The sequence below is a fragment of the Cupressus sempervirens genome, chromosome 8, assembly GCF_028749045.1.
Source record: "Cupressus sempervirens isolate cs-2001-9-10 chromosome 8, ASM2874904v1, whole genome shotgun sequence".
Classification (NCBI taxonomy): domain Eukaryota; kingdom Viridiplantae; phylum Streptophyta; class Pinopsida; order Cupressales; family Cupressaceae; genus Cupressus; species Cupressus sempervirens.
Window position 1 is genome coordinate 487,089,419 of NC_143125.1, and position 24,104 is coordinate 487,113,522.

The 24,104-nt window shown below is 35.3% G+C and overlaps 1 protein-coding gene across 1 annotated transcript in view; it reads left to right on the top strand.

Moving 5' to 3' along the window:
• LOC149543325 (uncharacterized) overlaps positions 1-20,424 on the top strand; it is a 105,802-nt gene extending 85,378 nt beyond the window's left edge. The window contains exon 7 of the mRNA XM_089798155.1: positions 18,009-20,424. Within this exon, the coding sequence (XP_089654281.1) occupies positions 18,009-20,153 (2,145 nt within the window). The 3' untranslated portion in view covers positions 20,154-20,424. The remainder of the gene's footprint in view (positions 1-18,008) is intronic.
• The last annotated feature ends 3,680 nt before the right edge of the window (positions 20,425-24,104 follow it).

Genomic DNA, 24,104 nt, shown 5'->3' on the forward strand with positions numbered 1-24,104 from the left:
AATCAACTGATCGCACTTCTCCCCCATTGAAATAACTCCATGTGTTTCTCCCAATTGAGATCAATCTATCCATTAGCAATTCTCCCCCATACATACATCTTCCACATACTATTAGAAGATGTTTTTCATTCACACTTCTCCCCCATTGACAACAAAGGCTTCATTACGTCTATCATCTGCTCCAAGTCTTCAACTAGCTCAAGTGTCCATAGACACTATTCTATACCAACTACCAAGAGTCCTTAATGACTCTGCTCATCACAGATACTCCCCCATATATGAAGCATCAAAATTCAGTCTAGATAAACAATAGTGTTTTGTACCACTGGATTGATGCATTCTCTGCATTATCTACTCATAAATGGGCAGGGCCATAACCCCAAGCATACCTCGCAAATACCTAAATGTATCCTTAGGCAAAGGCTTTGTAAAGATATCTGCAATCTACTCTTTTCTACTAACATATTCCAATCTGATTTGTTTCTCTGCAACTTTTTCTCGCAAAACATGATACTTAATGGATATATGCTTAGTCTTAGATTGCAACATAGGATTCTTAGACATACATACTATACTTGTGTTATCACAATGTATGATAACAGATTCTGAAAACTCTATCACAATGTCCTTCAACATCTGCTTCAACCACATGATCTGATTACAATTGATTGCTGCTGCTACATATTTTGCTTCTGGTTGTACTCTGTGAGATACAGTCTTGTTTCTTGCTCAACTAAGAAACCAATCTTCCTCCTGTTGGTTCCCAAAACTGCAAATTGTAAATCCAAGAGTTTGCCACTTCTCCAATAGGATTCCGCAATCAATTTTGGCCAATGAACGAGAATCGCATTGATTCCCATGCACTTTAGGCTTTGCTACACCCAGGTGGATAGACCTTCAACTCAAATGTTGACTGCTTGGTTCAATGCTTTCCTATAGCCAATTTAAGCTTTGGAGTTCTTCTGCTGGCAAGGTCTTTGAACTCTATTAATATGGAGTTATGTGATAGTTTGAAATAAATCTTTTGTATAAGGTTTTTAAGAATGGATTTCAGGATTGTGAGAGGGAAGTTATAGGTTTTCTGACTTTAAATATAAATCCAATAGTTCAATGATAAAAGACCAATGCTTCAGCTTATTCGGGCAATAGAGTCAACTACAATGAAGATTATAACATACAACTTTATAATGTTCTATGCACATAAACTATAAACAGTTTAATAATCAAGATGAGATAGATCAAATATGTGTACACAATTCTAAACTAGTCCAGATTGCGCTTTAACTTCTAAAGTCGGGGAGACGGATTGGACACAGATTTGGAAACAATTAAATATTTCACAATATCCGCAATGATTGAGTTTAAAATGCCATCGATGACCTCGTCCACTTATCTGACATAAATTGTTTAGAGGATTAAAAAAATGATTATAGAGGTCCATTTAACTACAATTTAGTTCTCCATGCCATTTAAATACCCAAAAGCAAAAGGCTTTTATAAATTATTGAAATATAATATTAAAATATATTCATATTCTGCTCCTTATTCCTCCAAACAAATAAATATAAAATATTTCTTCTTTGTAATATGTGTTATTTTCAAACATTTTTTTATTTATATCTTTTTGCATGAGCTTGTAAGATAAGATAAGATAGGTTTTTAACATCCACGAGGCTAAGAATAGCCTATGGGACAGCCTTCTGTGAGAATTTGGTATAGCTCTGATACCATGGAAAAATTTGCCTAAGGTAAGAATGAAATGCCAAGATCAAGAAGCTCAATAGATAGCACAAGAGAGACAAATAGTGATCAAATGAGAATGGATATCAGATAATTGGATATGAGATGAATACACACTAGAAGTGCCTATATATAAAGGCAACTAGAATGACTAGGAGTCAGTAAAAAGATAATCATCACAACTAAGAACATGTTCACCAAGAGTGGATTATCCTCCATTGAGCATAGGAGTTTGTGCGATGATGAGAGGATAACTTTACATAGGTGTATCTCATAAAGAGATGTTGTAGACAGCATGTGCTCTAATAAGTTGCTAACTCTTGTGTTGTCAACAAGACAACTCATATATCTATGCATATGCCTAAGTGTTTACACAACAACTAATATAAAAATGCATTATCCTAAGTAAACTTAAGTAAAGTGTAATAATAATTAATTATTTACACTAATAACTTCCCACTAAACCAACTTTACTAATTCAGAACTTTTTAATCTTATCTTTACATCTTTTTACATGAGACTGTTTGACTTTTCAAAATCATGAAGTTGTGTCTTCTAAATAATAATATACCTTCATTAATTTAAACAAAACAATATTTTATTAATCGCACATCTTTATATTTATATAATCCTCCTCCAACATAATCGTAGCTAGGACTTTTAATGAATGTTTGGAAAATCTTTATATTTGTAATGTTCCTTCATCGGTTTTGTTTATTTCGATTCATGGTTGCACAAGGGAATCTTTCGAGAACAATTTTTTTCCAGGTTGTTCTTTGTGATTGTTCTTCAAGTGTAAATCCATGCGCATCCATGTAGTAAATTGAATCAACCAAATCGATGTTCTACAATTTACTTGAACCTGAACGCAATCTCCTGAAGTGGTATGCAAGCGTGGGTTTTGCCGACCACAAATTTTGATTAATTTGTTTGATGGAGAGCATTGTTTCTATGCAGGTCGACTGCTTGCAGACTCTGATGGCTCTCTTGGAGTTGCCCTTCATTACTATGACCAATGGATTTTCATATCTAAATCAAGACAATTTAAATTGAAAACTCCCAACATTTATAAATAGATAATTGAGTCCTCTTCACATGACATTAACTATTTTTAACAATTAACAAAAAATAACTATAATCATATTCAATTGAAATAACTAGAACAACGATTAACTATTCATAACTGTAATTCGGGATCGGCTGAAATAAATAGATTAATGACTAACTATCATAATTGTATTCATGATCCACTGATTAACAAGTAAAGTAAAATACTTAACAAGAAAAGAAAGGAACATACAAGCATCATCGGAGGATCTTTAGCTGGTTGTGCAAGCCTCGGCTTTGGTGAGAGGAGAAGCATTGACATAGGCTTAACCTCCCAACCTCAGACCATACTTATCCCCACACATTCTATTAAATTAGAATGACCCTCCTTACCTTGGGATTGGGCTTGGGATGTTCTTCAGTCCAACCACCTGAGCATCCTGGTGTTTTGATTGTCCGCTCAATTATGAAACGGACATGCTTACATAACTGGCGCTACTGACATCAAGTGATCATTAGATGACAAACATGCCTATAAACTACCATGGCCAAGGATTTCTGATTGGGTTCAACAACTCGATCACCACCGCTTGACTTGACAACAGGATTCATTACAGAGATGAGCATGAGCTATTAAATATATTTCATTTAAGGTATTCTTGTCTGATTTCTCTTTTGTTTTCTTGCAAATTTATTCCACCTCTTCACCATTTCATGGCTAATAGCTGGTGAGTCCCAGGTGCATTAAAAGTTTATGAGCACCCTGCCCTTTTTCACTTCTTCACCATTTTGTGGCTTCATTGCCGGTGATTCCCAGGTGCATTGGATGAGCATTCTGCTCTTAATATCTTTTATCATAGTTTGAGACAACATAAATCTTGCTATTGATATTAGTAATAGTCATGAAGATTCTTACTACATTATGAGACTCCTTTTTAAGAGTTACTACTCGACTTCTTTAAAGATGGTTCTGAATACAATGAAAATAAAAAGAAAACTCAATATAATTCATAGTGAACAATCAACAAGTTGCATAATATGATCACAGTCATAGAGAAAAGGACACCTAAGCTTAGCCGGCTGCAGTAGAATATGCATTCAAAAACATAGAAAAGTAACTAATGACCTGATATGTATTCTTTGGGGAATTTGCAATTTGATCAGCTCCCTCTTGTTCTTCAACGCTTAACCTCAATATTGTAGCCGAAATACTTGCTCGACTAAGTTGAAATCACACAATCTAAACAAGGTTTTAACAATGGTATTTTGTAGATGTATCAATGGCAGAATTGCAGATGTATCAATGACAGATGTAGATGTATCAATGGCAAGATGCAGACGTACAATGGCATATGCAGATGTATCAATGGCAAGATGTAGACGTATAATGCAGGGTCGAATTAGTTAATGAGACAAGGGAAATCTGGAACATAGCAAGGTAGGAAGAAATTCGGGCACCAAGGAAAAGGTGATCTTGTCTCTCCCTCATAGCTTCCATATATGGAGAGCAATCAAGACTCCTTGGCTTCTTTCAGTTACAAAAGATTATAGCCGATTCAACATTCCAAGTATTAAATTGATTATGAGAGGGAAAGAAAAAAAAAAGTTGAAAAGAAGAGTTGGAAAGATAATAATTTTCAATTGTTATTATAATATATACTTATTTATGTTTATGTAAGTATATCAATGGGGTGACATCATTAAATTATGTTATTATAATTTATTGGTGTCACTTCATTTTTATACTTATATGTACATAAGTATTTATTATGATAATATGATGAAGATCAATTCAAAATCTCTTGAGGTATGTTTTATATTTTAAATTAGATTATTTTATGTTTTCTTAGATTATTTTCTTAATAGCTCATGCGGTCCCAAAAATGTATCGTGATCAAGTCATTGCGTCCTTTCCAAAGAAGTTTAAGGTCATACTTGTCAATCCTGATGACTGAACTAAGCGAACATCCCATTTTGATGATCTGTTTAGCAATGCTTCCCCCTGCTTCTTCATCTTCTCCTACAACCATCCATGGAAACACTTCTGCCATAATAATAATTCTATAATAATTCATTAAAACATAATAATCGTTATTTTAAATCAAGCAACTGCTAATCATCGAAAAACAGTTAATGGTTAACAATCATCTTCATTAACAGTTAATATAACGTATATAAATAACTACCTATTTCACATGATCATGAAAGGACAATCCGTTAAATCCAACGGTTATGAACAAATTAGGTCAAAATTTTGGGATGTAACATACCCTCCCCATTATATTTTTCATTGTCCCCAATGAATATCACAACAAAACTTTAAACAATACTTAATTAGTTTAATTTAAGAAAATAAAAGAATTGTTTAGTTTCTAGCGCAAGAGAAAAGATGAGGGCATTTTTGAAAAATTTCATGATAATCCTCCCAAGTGGCATTATCCTCTGCGTATTGATACGCTTACGCACATCAAGTAATCTGAGTGGTTCTATTTCTACCACCCCTGGTTCTCGCACCTGTAATAGTTTCCAATCAATTATATGATCATGATGGGTGATGTATTTCTTAAGGTATGACACATGGAAGATGTCATGCATCCTGGCAAGGGCTAGTGGTAAAGCAATTCTGTAAGCTACTGGGCTCACAACTTCCAATATTTCAAAAGGTCCCACATACCTTGGGGCTAACTTGGCATTCTTACCAAACTTGATAGTTCTTTTCTGAGGTTTTACCCTTAATAGTACTTTTTCTCCTATTGAGAATTCTCTAGGTGTTCTTTTTGCATCTGCATAATTTTTCTGCCTGTCATTAGCTTCCTTCAATCTTTGACAAATTTGGATTATTTGTTCTTCCATTTCCTTAAGCATTTTAGGTCCAATAATTATTCTGTCTTCTAAGCGATTCCAACTCACAATAGTTCTACATTTGCAGCCATATAAAGCCTTAAAGGGAGCCATTTTAATGGTGGATTGATAGGAGTTGTTATATGCAAATTCCACCAAAGGTAAATATGTTTCCCATTGGTATTGCCGATCTCAAAAAATCTTCTAATACTTGGTTTACTTTTTCTGTTTGACCATCTGTCTCAGGATGATAAGCTAAATTGATGTTTAGTTTAGTACCCAATGCTGAAAATAATGTTTGCCAAAATCTAGAAGGTATCGTAGCATCCCTGTTTGAAATAATTTTCTCTAGAATTCTATACAATTTGAAAATTTCTTTTATGAATTTATGAGCAATTTTTGATGCTCTATTAGTTAGATTACCTAGTATAAAATGAGCAACTTTTATCAGTCCATCAACTATTACCAGGATGGTATTGTGTCGATTTCGTGTCATAGGTAATCCCTGCACAAAGTCCATGAAAATTATCTGCCATTTCCACTCTGGTACATCATTAGGGTGCAAAAGGCCTGTTGGGTATCAATGTTTTGTCTTTACTCTCTAGCTTTTTGAACAACCTGCAACAAATTCTGTTATCTCCCTTTTCATTCTTTTCCAAAAAAATAGAGGTTTTATATCAGACAACATTTTAGTTACCCCAGTTTGTCCTGAATATGGAGCTGAATGAGATTCTTCTAGAATCATTCTTCGGAGTTCAGGGTTGTTGGGTACATAAATCCTGTTATGATATCTTAGTAATCCATCCTCTTCTAAACTAAATTCCGAATACTTAGAATCCTATGGGTCCCTGATAAGAGCTAGGTTGATTTCTGCATAAAACTCATCATGTTCTAGATGTTGTAAAATCTGGTCTTATAATCTGAAGTTTATAGTACCCATTGCAGAAATGTGTCTTCTCCTACTTAGGGCATCTGCCACTTTGTTTTCTTTGCCTTCAATATAACTTATGTCAAATTCACAGTCTGCTAAATGTTCTAGCCATCTTCTTTGTCTAGCATTTAGATTTAGTTGAGTGAAGATATATTTTAGACTGTGATGATCGGATTGAAGTTCAAAAGGTTTTCCAATCAAATAATGTCTCCACATCTGAAGAGCATGTACAATAGCTGCTAATTCTAGATCATGAGGTGCGTAATTTTGCTCATAACTTTTCAATATCCTAGATTCATATGCAATTACCTTTTCATCTTGCATTAGCACACCTCCTAAACCTTCTCCTGATGCATTTGTTATAACTATGAATTACTTTTGTGGATCAAGTACCTTTAGTATGGGTGCTATGATTAGCTTTTCTTTCAAGTATTCAAAGGCTGATTGACATTTTTTTGTCTAGACAAATTTCTTTCCTTTTATCTGAAGTGATGTAATCGGGTAAGTTATCTTAGAGAAGTTCCTGACAAATTTTCTATAAAATCCTGCTAATCCTATAAAACTTCTAACTTCTGACACATTTTTAGGTATAGGCCATTCCTTAATTGCTTTAATTTTTGACGGATCTATGATTATGCGTTGAGCTGATATAATGTGCCCTAAATATTGAATTTCCTTTTGGTAGAAGGTGCATTTAGACAATTTTCCATATAATTTATGTTCTCTTAACCTTTGCAAAATTGTTTCCAAATGTTTTTGATGTTTTTCCTTGTTCTTTGAATAGATTAGAATATCATCTATAAAGACCAACACAAACTTATCCAGGCAATCTTGAAATATGCTATTCATTAAGTTCATAAAAGCTGTTGGGGCATTGGTTAACCCAAATGACAACACTGTAAATTCGTAATGTCCATACCTAGTTTTGAATGTAGTTTTGCAAATATCTTCATCCTTGATACGAAGCTGGTGATATCTTGACCTCAAATCAATTTTTGAAAACACTGTCGCACCCTTCATTTGATCAAAAAGATCATCTATTCTAGGAAGTGGATATTGATTCTTGATGGTAGCCTTACTGAGCATTCTATAATCTATGCATAATCTCATGGTTCTGTCCTTCTTCCTAACAAACAACACTAGGGCTCCCCACGGTGAAACACTGGGCCGGATCAGTTTCTTGTCTAACATGTCTTGTAGTTGTATCTGCAACTCCATTAATTCTGTGGTAGTCATTCTATATGGTGTCCGAAAAATGAGTTCTACTCGTGGTATCAAATCTATGGTGAAATCAAAGGCTCGGGAAGGTGGTAGACCGAAGAGTTCTTCAGGGAATACATCTTGATAATTCTTTAGATAGGGATATTTTTCTTCGAAAGATTCCTTTAACTTTTCTCTGATTTCCCCATCTTAAAAAATGTAGTCATCTCCATATGTGTTGTTTTTAGGTTCTCTCATGTCCTCAACTCTGATGACAAAGATCTCACAGCCTTTTCTTCCATATTTCTTAAGTTGCATGATAGATATTTGTTTTGATTTAATTTCATGTTTAATCCCTATAATGCTTGTTGGCCTACCTCGATCATCAAAACAATTTACAGTTTTGGCAAGACAATACACCTTGGCCTTATGCTCACTGAGCCAATTAATGCCTATGATAATGCTATAAGATCCAAGAGGTGCTACATACAAATTCAATTCCGTTGAAAAATTTGAAAAGTCAACCTGAGCCTCAAACATACATTGCTCTACCTTAGCCTTTGACTGGTTTGCATATTCGACTGTCCATGGTTTTGCCATAAAACTAGATCTCTTTAGAAATCTACCTAACAGTCAAGGCGATATAAAACATTCAGAAGCTCTAGTATCAATTAAAATGGAAACAGAGTTCCCATAGATCTTACCCGGAGCTTCAATCGGGCCTATTTGCTATTCTGCTTGCCTATTGTCCAGGGTTGCATGGATCCTTTGCTGATACACTTACTGTTGTTGTACAAGAGGTGGTCATTGCAGCTGATTGGTGTTGGATTTGATGGGACATTTATTAGCATAATGATCTCCACAAGTGAAGCATCCTGAAGGTGGCCGCTTTCTTTCATTACTCTTATTATTCTTATTTGTACTAAAACTACTTTTAACATCCTTGACTCTGTTTCCTTTTGATTCTGGCTTGTTGTACTTGAAATCCTTAAACTATCTTTTTTGAGATCTAGAATCAGCAGCCTCCGTATTCCAGTTTGTTTTCCTTTTATTGTTTCGGATGGAATCATCTTTCTTGATTTTGTATTCTTGCTGAACAACCTTCTTAAGAGCTTCCTCCATAGTTCGAGGAGTGAGAACATCAACTGCTCCTCCTATTCTGTTGTTCTGACCCATAATGAATTTCCTCACCTTCAGATTTATATCCTGCTGATATGGTGGTACATACTTCAATAGTCGGGTAAATTTCTCCCAATACTTATGTGCATTCATATCTCCTTGCCTCAAGTTCTAAAAGTCTAGAAGTTTCTGATCATAAAAGGTTTGGGGCAGCCAGCGATTTCTAAAAATGGTTACAAACTTTTCTCAAGTAATCTCAGTAGTTTTAATGTTTTGCTCGACTTTGGTGTTTCCCCACTAGGTTGCAGCTTCTCCAGTAAAGTGGTATATTCCCCAAACCGCTTTTGAGGTTTCAGAAAAGTTTCTAATTTTAAAATATTGTTCCATTTCAGCTAACCAAGCCTTTGCTTCCTCTCTGGACTCAGAACCGACAAATTTGGGTGGTTTGATTTTCTTAATATCCACTGACAGATCAGCCACTATTTCTTGTTTTTTTTGTTTTTCAGTTTGAATGGGTGAAGGGGTTCTCTTGTTATTTCTAGAGACTTCTGTCTTTGTTCTAGGAGGAGGTGATGAATGTGTTTCCTCATGGTTATGCCCTATTTGGGCTGCCATCTCATTCATTCTCCTTTCCATGTTATCCAACTTCAGTTGCGTTTCTTGCAAAATCTGAAGTAACAAGTCATTGGATGATTGAGTGTTTTCATAGGCTATGCCATGTTCTGCAATGTTCTCGTTGCTGTTCATTTTATTTTGTTTATTGGTTTCACCTGTTAATTTACAAAATTTGTGTCAATTTATTGAATTCATACATATTTAAGTATTTCCACAACAGAAAGATTTTGCAAATGCATGAAACACATGAATTAAATAAATTTAATTGATTCACTTAATACTTTACTGCTGCACTTATAGCAGCTTATTTGCAAAATTCTCTTTTATTGAGGATGTTTAAATCAGAATATTTAATTTTGCTTTTCAGCATTTAGTTTTGGCTCAGATTGGTAAATATCCCGCACCATTCAGGATCTGTGGAAACGCAAAAGAGAGTTGCCTTGTTGAGCGTTCTAGTTTTGAATTAATTTGTTCTTATATGTTGCTTTACTAGCAAGGGTCCACTTGACTCTTTCTTTCTTCATTCGTTGCAATGCTTGGTTTAGAGTTTCGTTATCTATGGGCATGGAGCAGCAAGTATAATTGTATTTAGGCATGTTTTTAATTAAATAGGGGAAGATGGGATGTCGAGCCTTCTTACGGGGTTTTTTAAGTACTTGCATCCTGTACGATCATTCTAATAATTTTTCAGATTTACATAGAAGGTAGTGTCACCTAGGTTCAGTGTTGAACCTGGCTCTGATACCATATGTGACCAATGGATTTTCATATCTAAATCAAGACGGTTTAAACTAAAAACTCCCAACATTTATAAATAGATAACTGAATCCTCTTCACATGACATTAATTGCTTTTAACAATTAACAAAAAATAACTATAATCATATTCAATTGAAATAACAAGAACAATGATTAACTATTCATAACTATAATTCATGATTAGCTGAAATAAATAGATTAACGACTAACTATCATAACTGTATTCATGATCCACTGATTAACAAGTAAAGTAAAATACTTAACAAGAAAAGAAAGGAACATACAAGCATCATTGGAGGATCTTTAGCTGGTTGTGCAAGCCTGGCCTTTGGTGAGAGGAGAAGCATTGACATAGGCTTAACCTCCCAACCTTGGACCATACTTGTCTCTACACATTCTATTAAATTAGAATGACCCTCCCTACCTTGGGATCAGGCTTGTGATGTTTTTTAGTCCGGCCACCTGAGCATCCTAGTGTTTTGATTGTCTGCTCAGTTATGAAACAGACATGCTTACATAACTAGCACTATTCACATCAAGTGATCATTAGATGGCAAACATGTCTATAAACTACCTTGGCCAAGGATTTTTGATTGGGTTCAACGACCCGATCACAACTGCTCGACTTGACAACAAGATTCATTACAGAGATGAGCATGAGCTATTAAATATATTTCATTTAAAGTATTCTTGTTTGATTTCTCTTTTGTTTTCTTGCAGATTTATTCCACCTCTTCACCAATTCATGGCTACCAACTGGTGAGTCCCAGGTGCATTAAAAGTTTATGAGCACCTTGCCCTTTTTCACTTCTTCGCCATTTTGTGGCTTCATTGTCGGTGATTCCTAGGTGCACTGGATGAGCATTCTGCTCTTAATATCCTTTATCATAGTTTGAGATAGCATAAATCTTGCTATTGATATTAGTAATATTCATAAAGGTTCTTACTACATTATGAGACTTCTTTTTAAGAGTTACTACTCGACTTCTTTAAAGATGGTTCTGAATACAATAAATATAAAAAGAAAACTCAATATAATTCGGAGGGAACAATCAGCAAGTTGCATAATATGATCACAGTTATAGAGAAAAGGACTCCTAAGCTTAGTCGGTTGCAGTAGAATATGCATTCAAAAACATAGAAAAGTAACTAATGACCTGATATGTATTCTTTGGGAAATTTGCAATCTGATCAGCTCCCACTCGTTCTTGAGTGCTTAACCTCAGTATCATAGCCGAAAATACTTGCTCGGCTAAGTTGAATCACACAATTTGAACAAGGTTTTAACAATGGTATTTTGTAGATGTATCAATGGTAGAATTGTAGATGTATCGATGGCAAATGCAGATGTATCAATGGCAAGATGTAGACGTACAATGCAGGGTCGAATTGGTTAATGAGACAAGGGAAATGTGGAACGTAGCAAGGTAGGAAGAAATTCGGGCACCAAGGAAAAGGTGATCCTGTCTCTCCCTCATGGCTTCCATATATGGAGAGCGATCGGGATTCCTTGGCTTCCTTCGGTTACAAAAGATTATAGCCGATTCAAAATTCCAAGTATTAAATCGATTATGAAAAGAGAGGGAAAGAAAAATAAAAAGTTGAAAAGAAGAGTTGGAAAGATTATAATTTTCAATTGTTATAATAATATATACTTTTTTTTGTTCATGTAAGTATATCAATGGGGTGACATCATTAAATTACGTTATTATAATTTATTGGTGCCACTTCATTTTTATATTTATATGTACGTATATAAGTATTTATTATGATAATATGATTAAGATCAATTAAAAATCTCTTGAGGTATGTTTTATATTTTAAATTAGATTATTTTATGTTTTCTTATATTATTTTCTTAATAGTTCACGCGGTTCCAAAAATATATCTTGTGATCAAGTTGTTGCATCCTTTCCGAAGAAGTTTAAGGTCATACTTGCTGATCCTGATGACTGAACTAAGCGAACATCCCATTCCGATGATCCTGTTTAGCATTGTTTCCCCCCCCCCCCCCGCCCCCCCCACTTCATCTTCTCCTGTAATCACCCATGAAAACACTTTTTTCATAATAATAATTCTATAATAATTCATTAAAACATAATAATCGTTATTTTAAATCAAGCATCTGCTAATCATCAAAAAATAGTTAATGGTTAATGACCATCTTCATTAACAGTTAATACAACGTATATAAATAACTACCTATTTCACATGATTATGAAAGGATAATCCGTTAAATCCAACAGTTATGAACAAATTAGGTCAAATTTTTGGGATGTAATAATTACTGACTTGGGTCCATCAAGGCATAGTAGATCATAGCGATTTTGTAGGAACTTCATCTTTATTCATATCGCCACCAAAGGTATACGATGTGCTATCAATCATATAGTACACGTATCATACGCAAGTTTTCTTAGAGGAGGTCTTCACCCAAAATATGATAATAAAGCCGGACGATGCTTATCCATTTTCAACAAAGACTTTGCACAATCCAATGCTTACTCTGCTTCATATTGCCCTTCCTTGCTATTCGGTGATGTCTGCTAATGTTACAATCAACCTTTGTTCAAAGCTACTCTCGATGCCATAGAAATATTTATTGATATTCGATAGGGTGCAATTATTGCATTTTGCCGCCTTTGACTCCATCGCACAGACACCCTAGAGTAGTTGACTCATGTCAACGTGAATGTCTATTGTCTTGACTCATTCATCTGCATGATGGTCACTGTTTTAGTGTCTTATTTGTGTGTGTCTTTTTGGACTCTTTGATTGGATGTTTTGGATATTGCTTTCACTCGTGCCCCAATATCTCTCTTGACCCTTCAATATTCATATTCACGTTTCTGTCGAAGGTAGAATGACTACACAAAAGACGGCAATCAAATATCCAAAATATGCACCTCTTGAGAGTTAGCACTACCACAAGAATATGAAATGGCCAAGAAAATTGACTATTGTTCCATTTTTTTTGACATAATGTTAACTGTGGTAGTTTTTTTAATGTTTTGCAAGGGGGAAAAAATTTGTGAGCTCACGTGACGTTTCTAGTTGTAGGGTATGTACCTAGACAAGTACTTGGCACAAGATGTGTACCAGTACCCGGTACACATACCAGTGGTCTAGGTGCGCTTCTACATGCAACCTTAACATTTGGAACTATTGTGAGAGAGCATAATATTACCTGAAAATTACAACATACATGCTACACTCCAAGGAATCCAATTTATAAAGGATGTAAAGACCAAGCCAAATGAGGTGGATGCTTGTTGCCCAAGTTTCATTTCATATCTTTTTGCTTTAGGGTTTGAGTTGAATCAAGTGTCAATGTCTTGAGTCTGAGTCTAGATTGCCCATAGAATGACCTTTCGTCTCATCATTCCTTGAGCTAAACTTGATGCGGGAAATCATATGGCTAGGTGATTAGGTTTTGGAGGGTTTGTTATGCATTTCCCTATGAGAAGAAGGTTTGGATATTCTATTGATTCATCTTTCTTTGTTTCTAATTATGTTGAAGACAAGGATTCGTGAAATGTTTTAGTTTTAATGGAAGACATTGCAGATGATCAAGATCAGAATGCAGAGAAAGCAATTCATGCTGCTAAAAACGATCAGAAAAACCTTAACATCAAATAAGTGAATGCATGTCGTTAATTCAGTGAATGGACGGTCAAAGTGATGAAAGAATGCATGCCATTGGCTAGTTGAAAGTCAAATGCTTACCTATCAGTTGGGTCCCATGCTTAACATGATCACAAGTGTAACAACAAGGATTTTCAGATTTCATGGTGACCGTCAGATATTAGTTGATCGACGCTCGACATTTCCCCTCTTTTGGAATATGCACAAAGTTTAGCTAATGTGGGAAAAGGAGAACATGACACATGGAATAGGCGGGCCCACATTGTAGAGCAAAACAATAATTAAGGTCTTCTAATCTTAGTTGTTGGATCAAAAGATCAACACTTGCCGCTCGTTCGTAGATGATTTAAGGTAACCCAGGGTTGACATGGCGAAGTTGTGAGAAACCAATGTTCGCAAGGTTGCAAAGAGGTTTAAAATGATTTAATCTTAACCGTTGATTTAAGATCAATGTTGGAAATTCTCAGTTACAGTGACCGTTATAATATGAATTATGTAGACTTGCCGCCAAACAACAAAATATGAAGAAAATGATGATTTTCTACAGGATTCCAAGATTGAATGAAGTTGAACTGTCGTCGTGTGTTTTCGGCAGTATCATGAATTCAAAATCGTTGATAGAAAAGATGTCGTGTTCATTTCATTGCATAATTTCATATTTTATTTCTTTTTTCTATTTTGTGACTGTTTCTCTGTTGACTGAGAGATGACAAAAAAACTATAAATGTAATCTCTTTTGATAATACAAGGGTCAGAAAACTTGATAGTGAATTGGTCTATAATTCCATTTACTGTATTGCTTGTCATGTTTTGTGGTCCATGCATAGAGTAGTTTTGCATTAAGAGTTGAAAGACAATCATGTATGATTTTGTGAATAATCAGATGAATTCCATTTCACTTTGATGTTTGCAGTATAGTGATTCCATTTACTTTCTTCATATATGGTTCTATTTCTTCTTTTGTTAATTTCATAACATGTTAGATAGTTTTATTGGAAAATGAAAGATAAATGTGTATGAATCTATTGGTTATTGGTTGGATTCCATTTCATTCAAGGTTGATAGTGAAAGCAATTCCATTTTCCCTCATGTGCATATCTCTCCATTCCTCTTCTGCATTTAGATGGTTAATCTGCATTTATAATAGAAGCAAGGGTTAGAAATATCAAGATAATCTACTACCGTCATTCCATTGAGTGTGATAGGTTATTCAAATCCATCTTGCCTGAATTATTTGTGCTTACAAACAATTTGGTTATCCTTTATTGCTTTCAGGTTAAGAGCTTATAATTTCAAAACTTCTAATCTCATAAAAATATATTCATTGCATATCATTGCAAATCATAGGGAGCTGTACCTAATCATTCAGAGGGCAGTGATAGAATACATACACTGACCCATTTGATGGTAAACATCTTTTTGTCTCTCCTTAACCAACAATGCTCAAATCCATGTGGCACATATTTTCAGCACTTTGAAGCATGTAAATGATAATTGTACAAGATTCTGTAGCCCCTCTTACATGCCTCCAAACTTGGGTACCTAACTAGCAACTACCCCCGCTCTCCTAGTTGGTCAGTACCTCCCTTCCCTCACTGCTTCTACTCTCTATTTGGGTAAGTTCAAGCAATACATAGTTGGTAGCAAATTCTGTATCAAAACTCATCAAGATAGCCTGAGATTTTCCTTGGAGCGAGACTTGAATTAGCTTCAGCAGAAGTGGGATACTAAGCTGTAGTCCTATGACTAAATTTTATTTTAATATAATTTTGATATTTCATATAAAATCTGAAAATTTGAGTCACGAGTAATGACATTGAGCTTTCAAAAATAGAAATTTGAAAACGAGTCAAGAGCCATAATATATATGTATAATGTTTAAACTTTAGATGCATAACAAAGAAGATGAACTTTAACATGAACAAGATCATAAATCATATAATGATATATTTGAAATGATAAATTTCTAGTTTTAACTTGAACAGTGAAAATCAGAAGAAGTTTAGTAGTTTACTGTTAATCAATATTGTATTAAATTTTCAAACTGATTACATATTGAATTAAGCTTGATAAACAACAAGCCAATATGCAATGAAAAACTGAAACAAAAATCAGACATCTTAATCTACGAGGCAGTTTTTTAACTATTTTGCAAGGGGGGGGAACATGTGAGCTGACGTGGCATTTCTGGCTGTAGGGTATGTACCCAGGCAAGTACCCAGTACAAGATATGCGTACCAGTACATGGTACGTGTACCAGAGGTCTGGGTATGCTTACCCGCGCAACCTTGATTTTTGGAGCTATTTTGACAAAGCATAATATTACCTGTAAATTACAGCATACATGCTACACCCTGAGGAATCCAATTTTTAAAGAATATAAAAGTGGAGGAAGCTTCTAGACAAAGCCAAATGAGGTGGGTGACCAAATCCATGTGGCACATTTTTCCAACACTTAGAAGCATGCAAATGATAGTTGTACAAGATTCTCTAGCCCCTTTTACATGCCTCCAAACTTGGTTACCTAACTTTTGCCATAAATAGGTATAACAGATGCATTTAGACACCTTATAACTGTCATATAATCTATCATAAATGAGAGCAGTTACAGATGTAAGAGAATCTGTCATAACTGACTGTTAATAGTCGATTCTCTTACAACCTGGCATTATCTAACTTGGTGCTCATCTTCTCTATGCAAAGATGCCTCTTGACACTTGCCCAACCTGTTATCGAATTTGTTTCTTACACATCATAATTAGTCATAAGGATTTGTTGTTTGTCACAAGTTGTCACGATCTCTTACACACTGCTCAAGATGCCAGCGGATGCAAAGACTGTACCGCAAAGTGGGACACCTACCTTCTCAAGTGAGGAGAAGAATATCCTTGCCACCTCCCATGTTACCTTCTAGTATAATGGCAACTCACTGTGTCTTGTCACACATTGACAAAATAAGATGTGCAAGAAAATAAAAAGTAGGCATTAAATAAATACAGTAATCAAATGAATGCTAGTAAATAGTAAATACTAAGGTTGAGATACCTTGATTTCCAAAAAGGCTGGGCAAGCACAGTTGATATAAAGACAGGAGCAACAGAGGTCAAGAGCTTTGAATACTATAGGGAGGTCACACAACTACAAGTAAAGCTAGCAGCACAGGGAGCACCACAACTGTATTCATGGAAAGTGACATGTGTGACTACTTGAGATTAGATTGGACCAAGCTTTAGAGATGCAGTTTGATTTGATCTAAATGCTCTATGACTGGTCGAAGATGCAAGCAACTAATAAACTAAGATAACTATCTTAGAAATAGAAATAGAAACGAACTACTGAAAATGTTAAACTTTAACCGGAGAGAATTCTTGTTTTAGTTCTTTACAAGCATGAAATGAACATACAGTTATTTATATTGCTAAATTGTTTACAAAGTAATTTAAGCTGATCTAACTTGTCCATGCCTCGAGAGGAAACAGTTATTAGAAAACAGTAGCTAAGTATCATGAATTTAATTTTTTCTTGCTAGTGCTTTATAGGGAGCATTAATATTGGGTCATGAAATGATCTTTTTGAAAACTCTTGCAGGCTATTTTGAATTGTTTTGCAATCTGATTAATCCTTGAAACTGCAATATATAAACCAAACTTTGTGAAGGAAATGTTTGAATGCATTGCATTTTAATTTAGCAGTTATTTGTGCGGGACAGTATGGTCAGTGGGGCATGCTTGATCATTATCACTATGTGATTCTAATTTACAGTCCATGTCTCACTACATATCATGCTGACTATACTTGTGGAGATGGCAGCAAAAATATTTAAGGGTATTTTTATAGGTTGGGAAGTCCTCTTGCTTATTGCAAAATATTGTTTCTGTTTTAAGTTTTCTGGGAAATTGATTATCATTTTTGGCTTGTGGTGTCCTGAATTGCTTTCTTCCACCAGTAGATTTTGTTTGTGTTCTGTGCTTCTATCAACACCGAGTCTGATGAAATTGTTCTAGTTTTTTGACATGTCAGTTTTATATGATACCTTGATCAGTCCGGTGTTTCTTCCTTGGTAATCTCTCTATTATATTTGTTATTTATACTTAATTTTTTGCCTAATGCAGATCCCTGTTAGCTTTCGATACGGGCATGAAGTTTATGACATGGAATCTCATCAAAGTGGCAGACAACAAAGGCGTAATGTACATGGCCATGAAACTGCAGCTCTTGAAGCAAGTATCAAGCTGTCCATTTCTGAGAATGCTATTCACAAGCCCTCTAGGATGAGGGACTCCAGCCAAAGTTTAGTCAATCCAGAGGTAACTAATCTGTTATCATCATCGTTAGGAACAATATCTAGCTCTTCAAATAGCCCTGGAAAAAACGTTCCTTCTAGATGTTTTAAAGAAGTGAGCCCATGTGGATTAACCATTCCCTTCGACAATTCTTCTTTTCCTCCCCTTCCCAAGGTCAACATGTGTAGTCGGAAGAAAGTGGAAAGCATTAAACAAATATATGGTAAGACAATGGCTAGGAATCTTCATTCTGGTAGATCTGGCACTCTAGTTGTCAATAGAGAAGAACCAAGAGAATGTGGACAGAACACTTTCTCAGGTTCTTTAAGTTCAGGAGGACTCTCTTCTTCAGCTGGTGCAACTTCGGCTGTCAGTCAAGGAAACATCATCAGTGACACTTGCTTTATGGAAAGATCAAGTCTTTGTACCAGCAATGGAGTGCACACATATCAACCTGGCAGTCCTGACATTTTTGGTGGAATGCAAGAAAATGGTGACAACTTTCTGCTTGTTGGTGGAGCAAAAAGTGCACGTTCTGTATCTGTTTCTGAAAAAAAAAACTCATGTCCAAGCAATGTGCCTTTAGCGAGAAAGAAAGAAATGCATGCTGTAAACAAAGCATTAGTAAAACACATTTGGTCAGTCTTAGGGGAGAATGAAAAACAGTTTGCTGCCTTCAAAAAATTGTCTTCCCAGTACCGGCACTGTCAAATTGATGCTCAGAATTATTATTCATGCATACGGGAGTTGGGGTTGTTAGACATTGTTTTAGAGTTTGTGAGGCTATCTCCTGAGGCACATGCACATAAGGAGCTTCTTGAGATTCACAATGCCAACATACAGAAAAGTGCAAAAAACACACTACAAACTGATATCCGAGTTATGGATTCACTTATATTATCTGATAATACTAGCAAGCATCCCACATTCAATTCAATCTTAAGTTCTATACATAGTATGGATCTGGGCAGAAAATCTTCTGATGAAAATGTGAAGAAATGGAAAAATGATGATCCTTGTAATGCGTCTAAAGCAGTTAGCTTGTTGATTAAAGCAGAAAATAATTGGAATTCCAAAGTGTTGGTAAGCCAGAGTTCTGTTGCAGCATGTTGTGTAGATATTGATTCCACTGAAAGATGGTCATGCCTTGTATGCACTCTTATAAATGAAGCTGATTGTAGTCATTGCGTGTCTTGCGGTACAGAACATCCCAAGACTAAATCTAAGGCAGAATTAAATACCAAAAATACCATGTTACAAACTGATTTTCAAGTTATGGGTTCATCTATGGTATCTGATAATGGTAACACATGTAAAACAAAAAAATCCAAAGGTGGCGGAAGTTTTAGTGTGGTTCCCACTTCAAGTTCAACCTTAACTTCTATACCCAGTTGGAAGCTCGGCAGGAAAACGTCAGATGAAAAAGTGAAAGTATTATCCAAGGGTAGAAATTTGGCAAGAACAGAAAAAGCAATGATATTGGAAACAAATGTTTCCGGTACTGCAGTGAAAATGGTTTCTTCATTGGATATGGAAAAAAATAACTTGAATTCTGAAGTATTAGTTGAGGATAGATGGAGCTCTGTCCCAGCTTATGGTGCAGAGGATATTGATTCCATAGAAATATGGTCTTGTCTTGTCTGCACCCTTATAAATAAAACTGATTGTACTCACTGTGAAGTTTGTGGGGTTGAAAATCCCAAGAGAAAATCAAATCTACGAGAAAATGAAATGGAAAAATATAAAAAGAAGACATTTAAATTCAACAAAAGAAGCTTAGGGAATGGTTCAACTGCTAGTTTCCTTAAGCTGGGAAACACTGAACATACTTTAAAGGGTAATGTGAAACAAATTTTTGGAACCACTGAGCAGCTATCCAGTCATGGCGCTTGGAATAATGGCGGCGGACGGAGATTAGTAGCATTGGCTCAAAGAAATCATCCTTTTGACATGATTTGGAATTCTTCAAAATGAAACTGAAGGAATATATTATTATTTAGTTTTGCCGGCAACATGAATTTTAAATTCTATAAATATGCAAAGTGGAGGTAATAATTGCCTTGTTAACCAGCGTAATTTTACTTATCAATAGATTCTATAAAAATCTCAATGTCAGTGCTAAGTTAAAATGAAGTCATCTTTCTCTTGGATATGTTTGACAGTTGGAGAGATGCCCTGGGCACTTCCTAAAACACAGTGTTATCACTTTGTGCATACAATAACTAAATTTTGTAAGTCTTGTAAATTTCTCTGATTTTTGAGATGTTACATTGGTAGCTAACTCCAATGTTTTGGGATTTTTAACGGGTTCCTTGCTTTACACTCGAGAAGAAATGGCTTTCCTATGATTAGATGCTTATTTTATTTTTGGTTGCCAATATCATCACTTGATTGAATTGATTGGTGTAATGGAGTTAGCTTGGCAGTAAATTTTTAACCAAATGACAGATCAGTAGGAGATATTTTCCACAGCAAGTCAAATTGTGATATTGCTATTAGGATTCAACTGTTTAGTTTCCAAGTCAGGCTCAATGGCAAGTTAAGTGGATTTAACCTTGGAGGAAACTCCATCATTAAGATTGCTTGAGTTGGAGTCATATTGGAATGGGTGACCTCCCGAGAAGGCCCAATGCTTCACCTGTAAGTATCACCTAGATGCAACGAGTGCTAATTGTTCCATTCATTTCATGAGATGCGTTCTTGTCAACCACTACTCATAAACATGGGTCAATGAGTTTGACTCGAAAACTACAAAGTTGAATCCTGAAATAAAGGATGTATATAAGATGGTAACAGATCCTACTAATTTCCATGAATGAAACTAGTTAATTAGAACATTAAAGTACTAATTACAACAGCAAGTAGGGACATTGAAAGGAACTTAAACAACCCAAAAACTATATGAATCCACAAATAGCTGGAGTAGTGTGATTGAACTTGAAAGTACAACAGTAAGTAGGACTTCAAAAGGGAACCCAAATGAACCCCCCCACCAAAAAAAATGGCTTTGAATATAATAGGTATCAGAATTTGAGGCAGAGTAAGGGTTATCAGCACCAATTGTTGCTATGAAAGAGAGAACAAATAATTTGATGACACTCTCCTGAGAATGAACAGGCTATAAGGGGTTGGTTGGACAACCTTAGGAGGATGGAATTTACTCCTCAGAACCTCACTGAACATCCATGGCCAACTATACTAAATAAGTATAGTGCCAGTAATGTGCATCTATCTCTGTAACCAGGACTACAGGGGAGTAGCTGACTATCCATGCCATCACCAACTTACGCATTTAATGCGAAACTAAAAAACTTGAGTACTTTGGTGGCCACTCGTGAAGAGCTATTCTTTCTACCATCATCAGAATGGGTTGCTAGTACACACTGAGAGTGCTTAAGACATCTGATGGCTGAAGTAACCTGAAGGAGATAATCAAACAGATTTGATTATTAAACTTGACATCTAAATGGCAGTAACTTCTTGAACCCAAGGGGCCACATGATCATGCTAACAATAGAAGGTATTTAGGGTCCATCCTTAGCTAGTAGGCAATTATATCACCTCTGAATTACATAGACGATAGTTCATCACTTCATAGTATGCATGAAAATATGGAATACTCTTTATAGTTAGTCAAAATGGGAGAAAAAGCTGCATCTTTCCTCTATAAACAAACATATGCAAAGATGTACAGGTAGAAAAACTAGGTTGCAAGTTTTAACTTAATTGAAGTGTGGGTTTACTGTAGAACAATAATGAGCATCATGATTCATGGAGTAGCATTCGTCAATATCTAATGCCTTCATCCATTGTCTTTTATTTTTTGATGCTCTCAAGACTCTAAATGGTACACTCAGTACATACAATCTGCGTTAGACTTTCCATAAGCTCTTCTGAAATAAATATTGTTTGTTTCTGGCTTTGAGAAATAGGGCACATTGTTTGAACTGGACCTCTTAGCAGAAGATATTTTGTTTACAACTTTTCTTGCTGAATAGTTGGCTTAGTATCTAATTTACAATCATAAGAAAAGTTTAAGGAATTCAGTTTATGAACAAAATGCGTACATGGAAGTAAGTAGAATTATTGTTCAATTTGATGAGGAGTTTCAGTTCCATAATTGCCGAGTAGTAAATTCTTGTTTCTTTTTCCCCTTTATTAAGTGCTTCATGGATTTATAGGCTTAAGAAGACCGGAGGTGCTAAGAACATCATGGAACTGCAAGAAAATCATCCAAACAAAAAGGGGCTGTGTTCTATTTGGGGAAAATCATAGACAACCTAGATAAGAGGAGTATCTTTTAATTACTGGCATTTGCCATCTTTGAAATTTTGGCTTTGTGCTTATCTTTAAATGCTCCAAGATGGTAGATAGCTTAGTTGGACACTTAAATATATTGCTGTAATGTTGTCAATATATTGCCCTATTGAGATGTTTTTAAATTCAGTCACAATTAATTCAATGTCTTAGAATTTGAAATAAGGTTGAGGGACTTGAATTTCTAGGTATGCCATCCATTGAAAGAAGAGTCATTTTTTAGTTAGTCTCCATACATTTAATCTCTACAACAAATGTTGAATTTTTTTATAGAAATGACATGGATGTGTATATTGCACTCAATAATTTACGCCTAGGGACTCCAAATTATAGGATAGTTAGTTCACTCTCTTATCTAGAGTGCCAACATTTTCAAGTACATTTCAGGATATCCTTATAGAGACAACACAATTCAATGCGTTTATGAGGCTTGCAGTTCTGAATGGTATAGAGGTTTGGGCTCCTAGTTTGGGATCCACTAAGTGGGTGTGTGGTGTTTGGGTCCCAACTCGCATACTTGAACATATGTTTTGTTACAAAAGAATGACCAATCAATGTACTGTTTAATTTGAGTTTGTCACCCAAACCCTTTGCCTTCAGAGTATCGTTAGGCTTACTTTCTACATTCATAGAAAGATGCTGAAGTGGCTTAGTATGCCTGTTTTTTTTCCACATATAAGATGATTTCCATTTTCAGGTTCCTCCAAGTGTTGATGTTTGTGGTATCTTGAGTTTAGTAGCCTCTTCTATTCTATTGAAATCCCTAATTTGTTCATCTTCATCCAGCTGCTCATTAGATGCCTATCGTTGCCTTCTTCAACAAAGGGTGGTATCAAGATGGTTATTTGGGTGGATGTAGTGATAGCTCATCTAAATTACATCGACATATCCAAAATCAGTTGACATCATATTGGCTATCTATCATTCAGTTTAATTGTTTCAAACCATAGTCAGATCAAAATAATTGATGTGTATATAATGGGCCAAATATAATATGAAAATGTGTGGTGTGAAGCATACTGATGTAGAAGATAATACTGGAAATATGCATCAGACAACAAAAGAGTTGTTGATTGCTTTTGCAAGTCACTGGTTTCGCTACCATATAATCGCTTATCTAATATGTTTGAGAGATAAGAGGATTAGTGTGGACTTGGCCACTCTTCTTGTTGCTATATCATGATCTTGCTGCCATCTACAATACTATATTCAAGTTTTGTCATACATGCGGAATTAAAACACATAAGTTCTCAAGTGATGATTAATAGGTCCAATGACAGATGGTCTGTGTCATTTTCAGTAACCTGAAGCTATTATTGCAAATGAATAGAGGTCAGGATTAAGAATGCACATGGCTTAACAAATAGGGAGCCAAATGTGCATGGAATCGATATTCGAATGCTGAGGACATTGGTCGATGTTGGGAGCAATTCCTCATTCGGCAACATTCGTTATAAGTAAACAATATTATTCTACTGTTGTTCCGTGCAAGGAAAGAACTCTTCACATAGGAAGTTGGAGTCTACAGATTGATGACCAAGATAGTCATTTTTTGGAGGAGTTAGTCACTGTGGTAGGCGGTTGGTGAACCAACTTTGCATTTTAAAT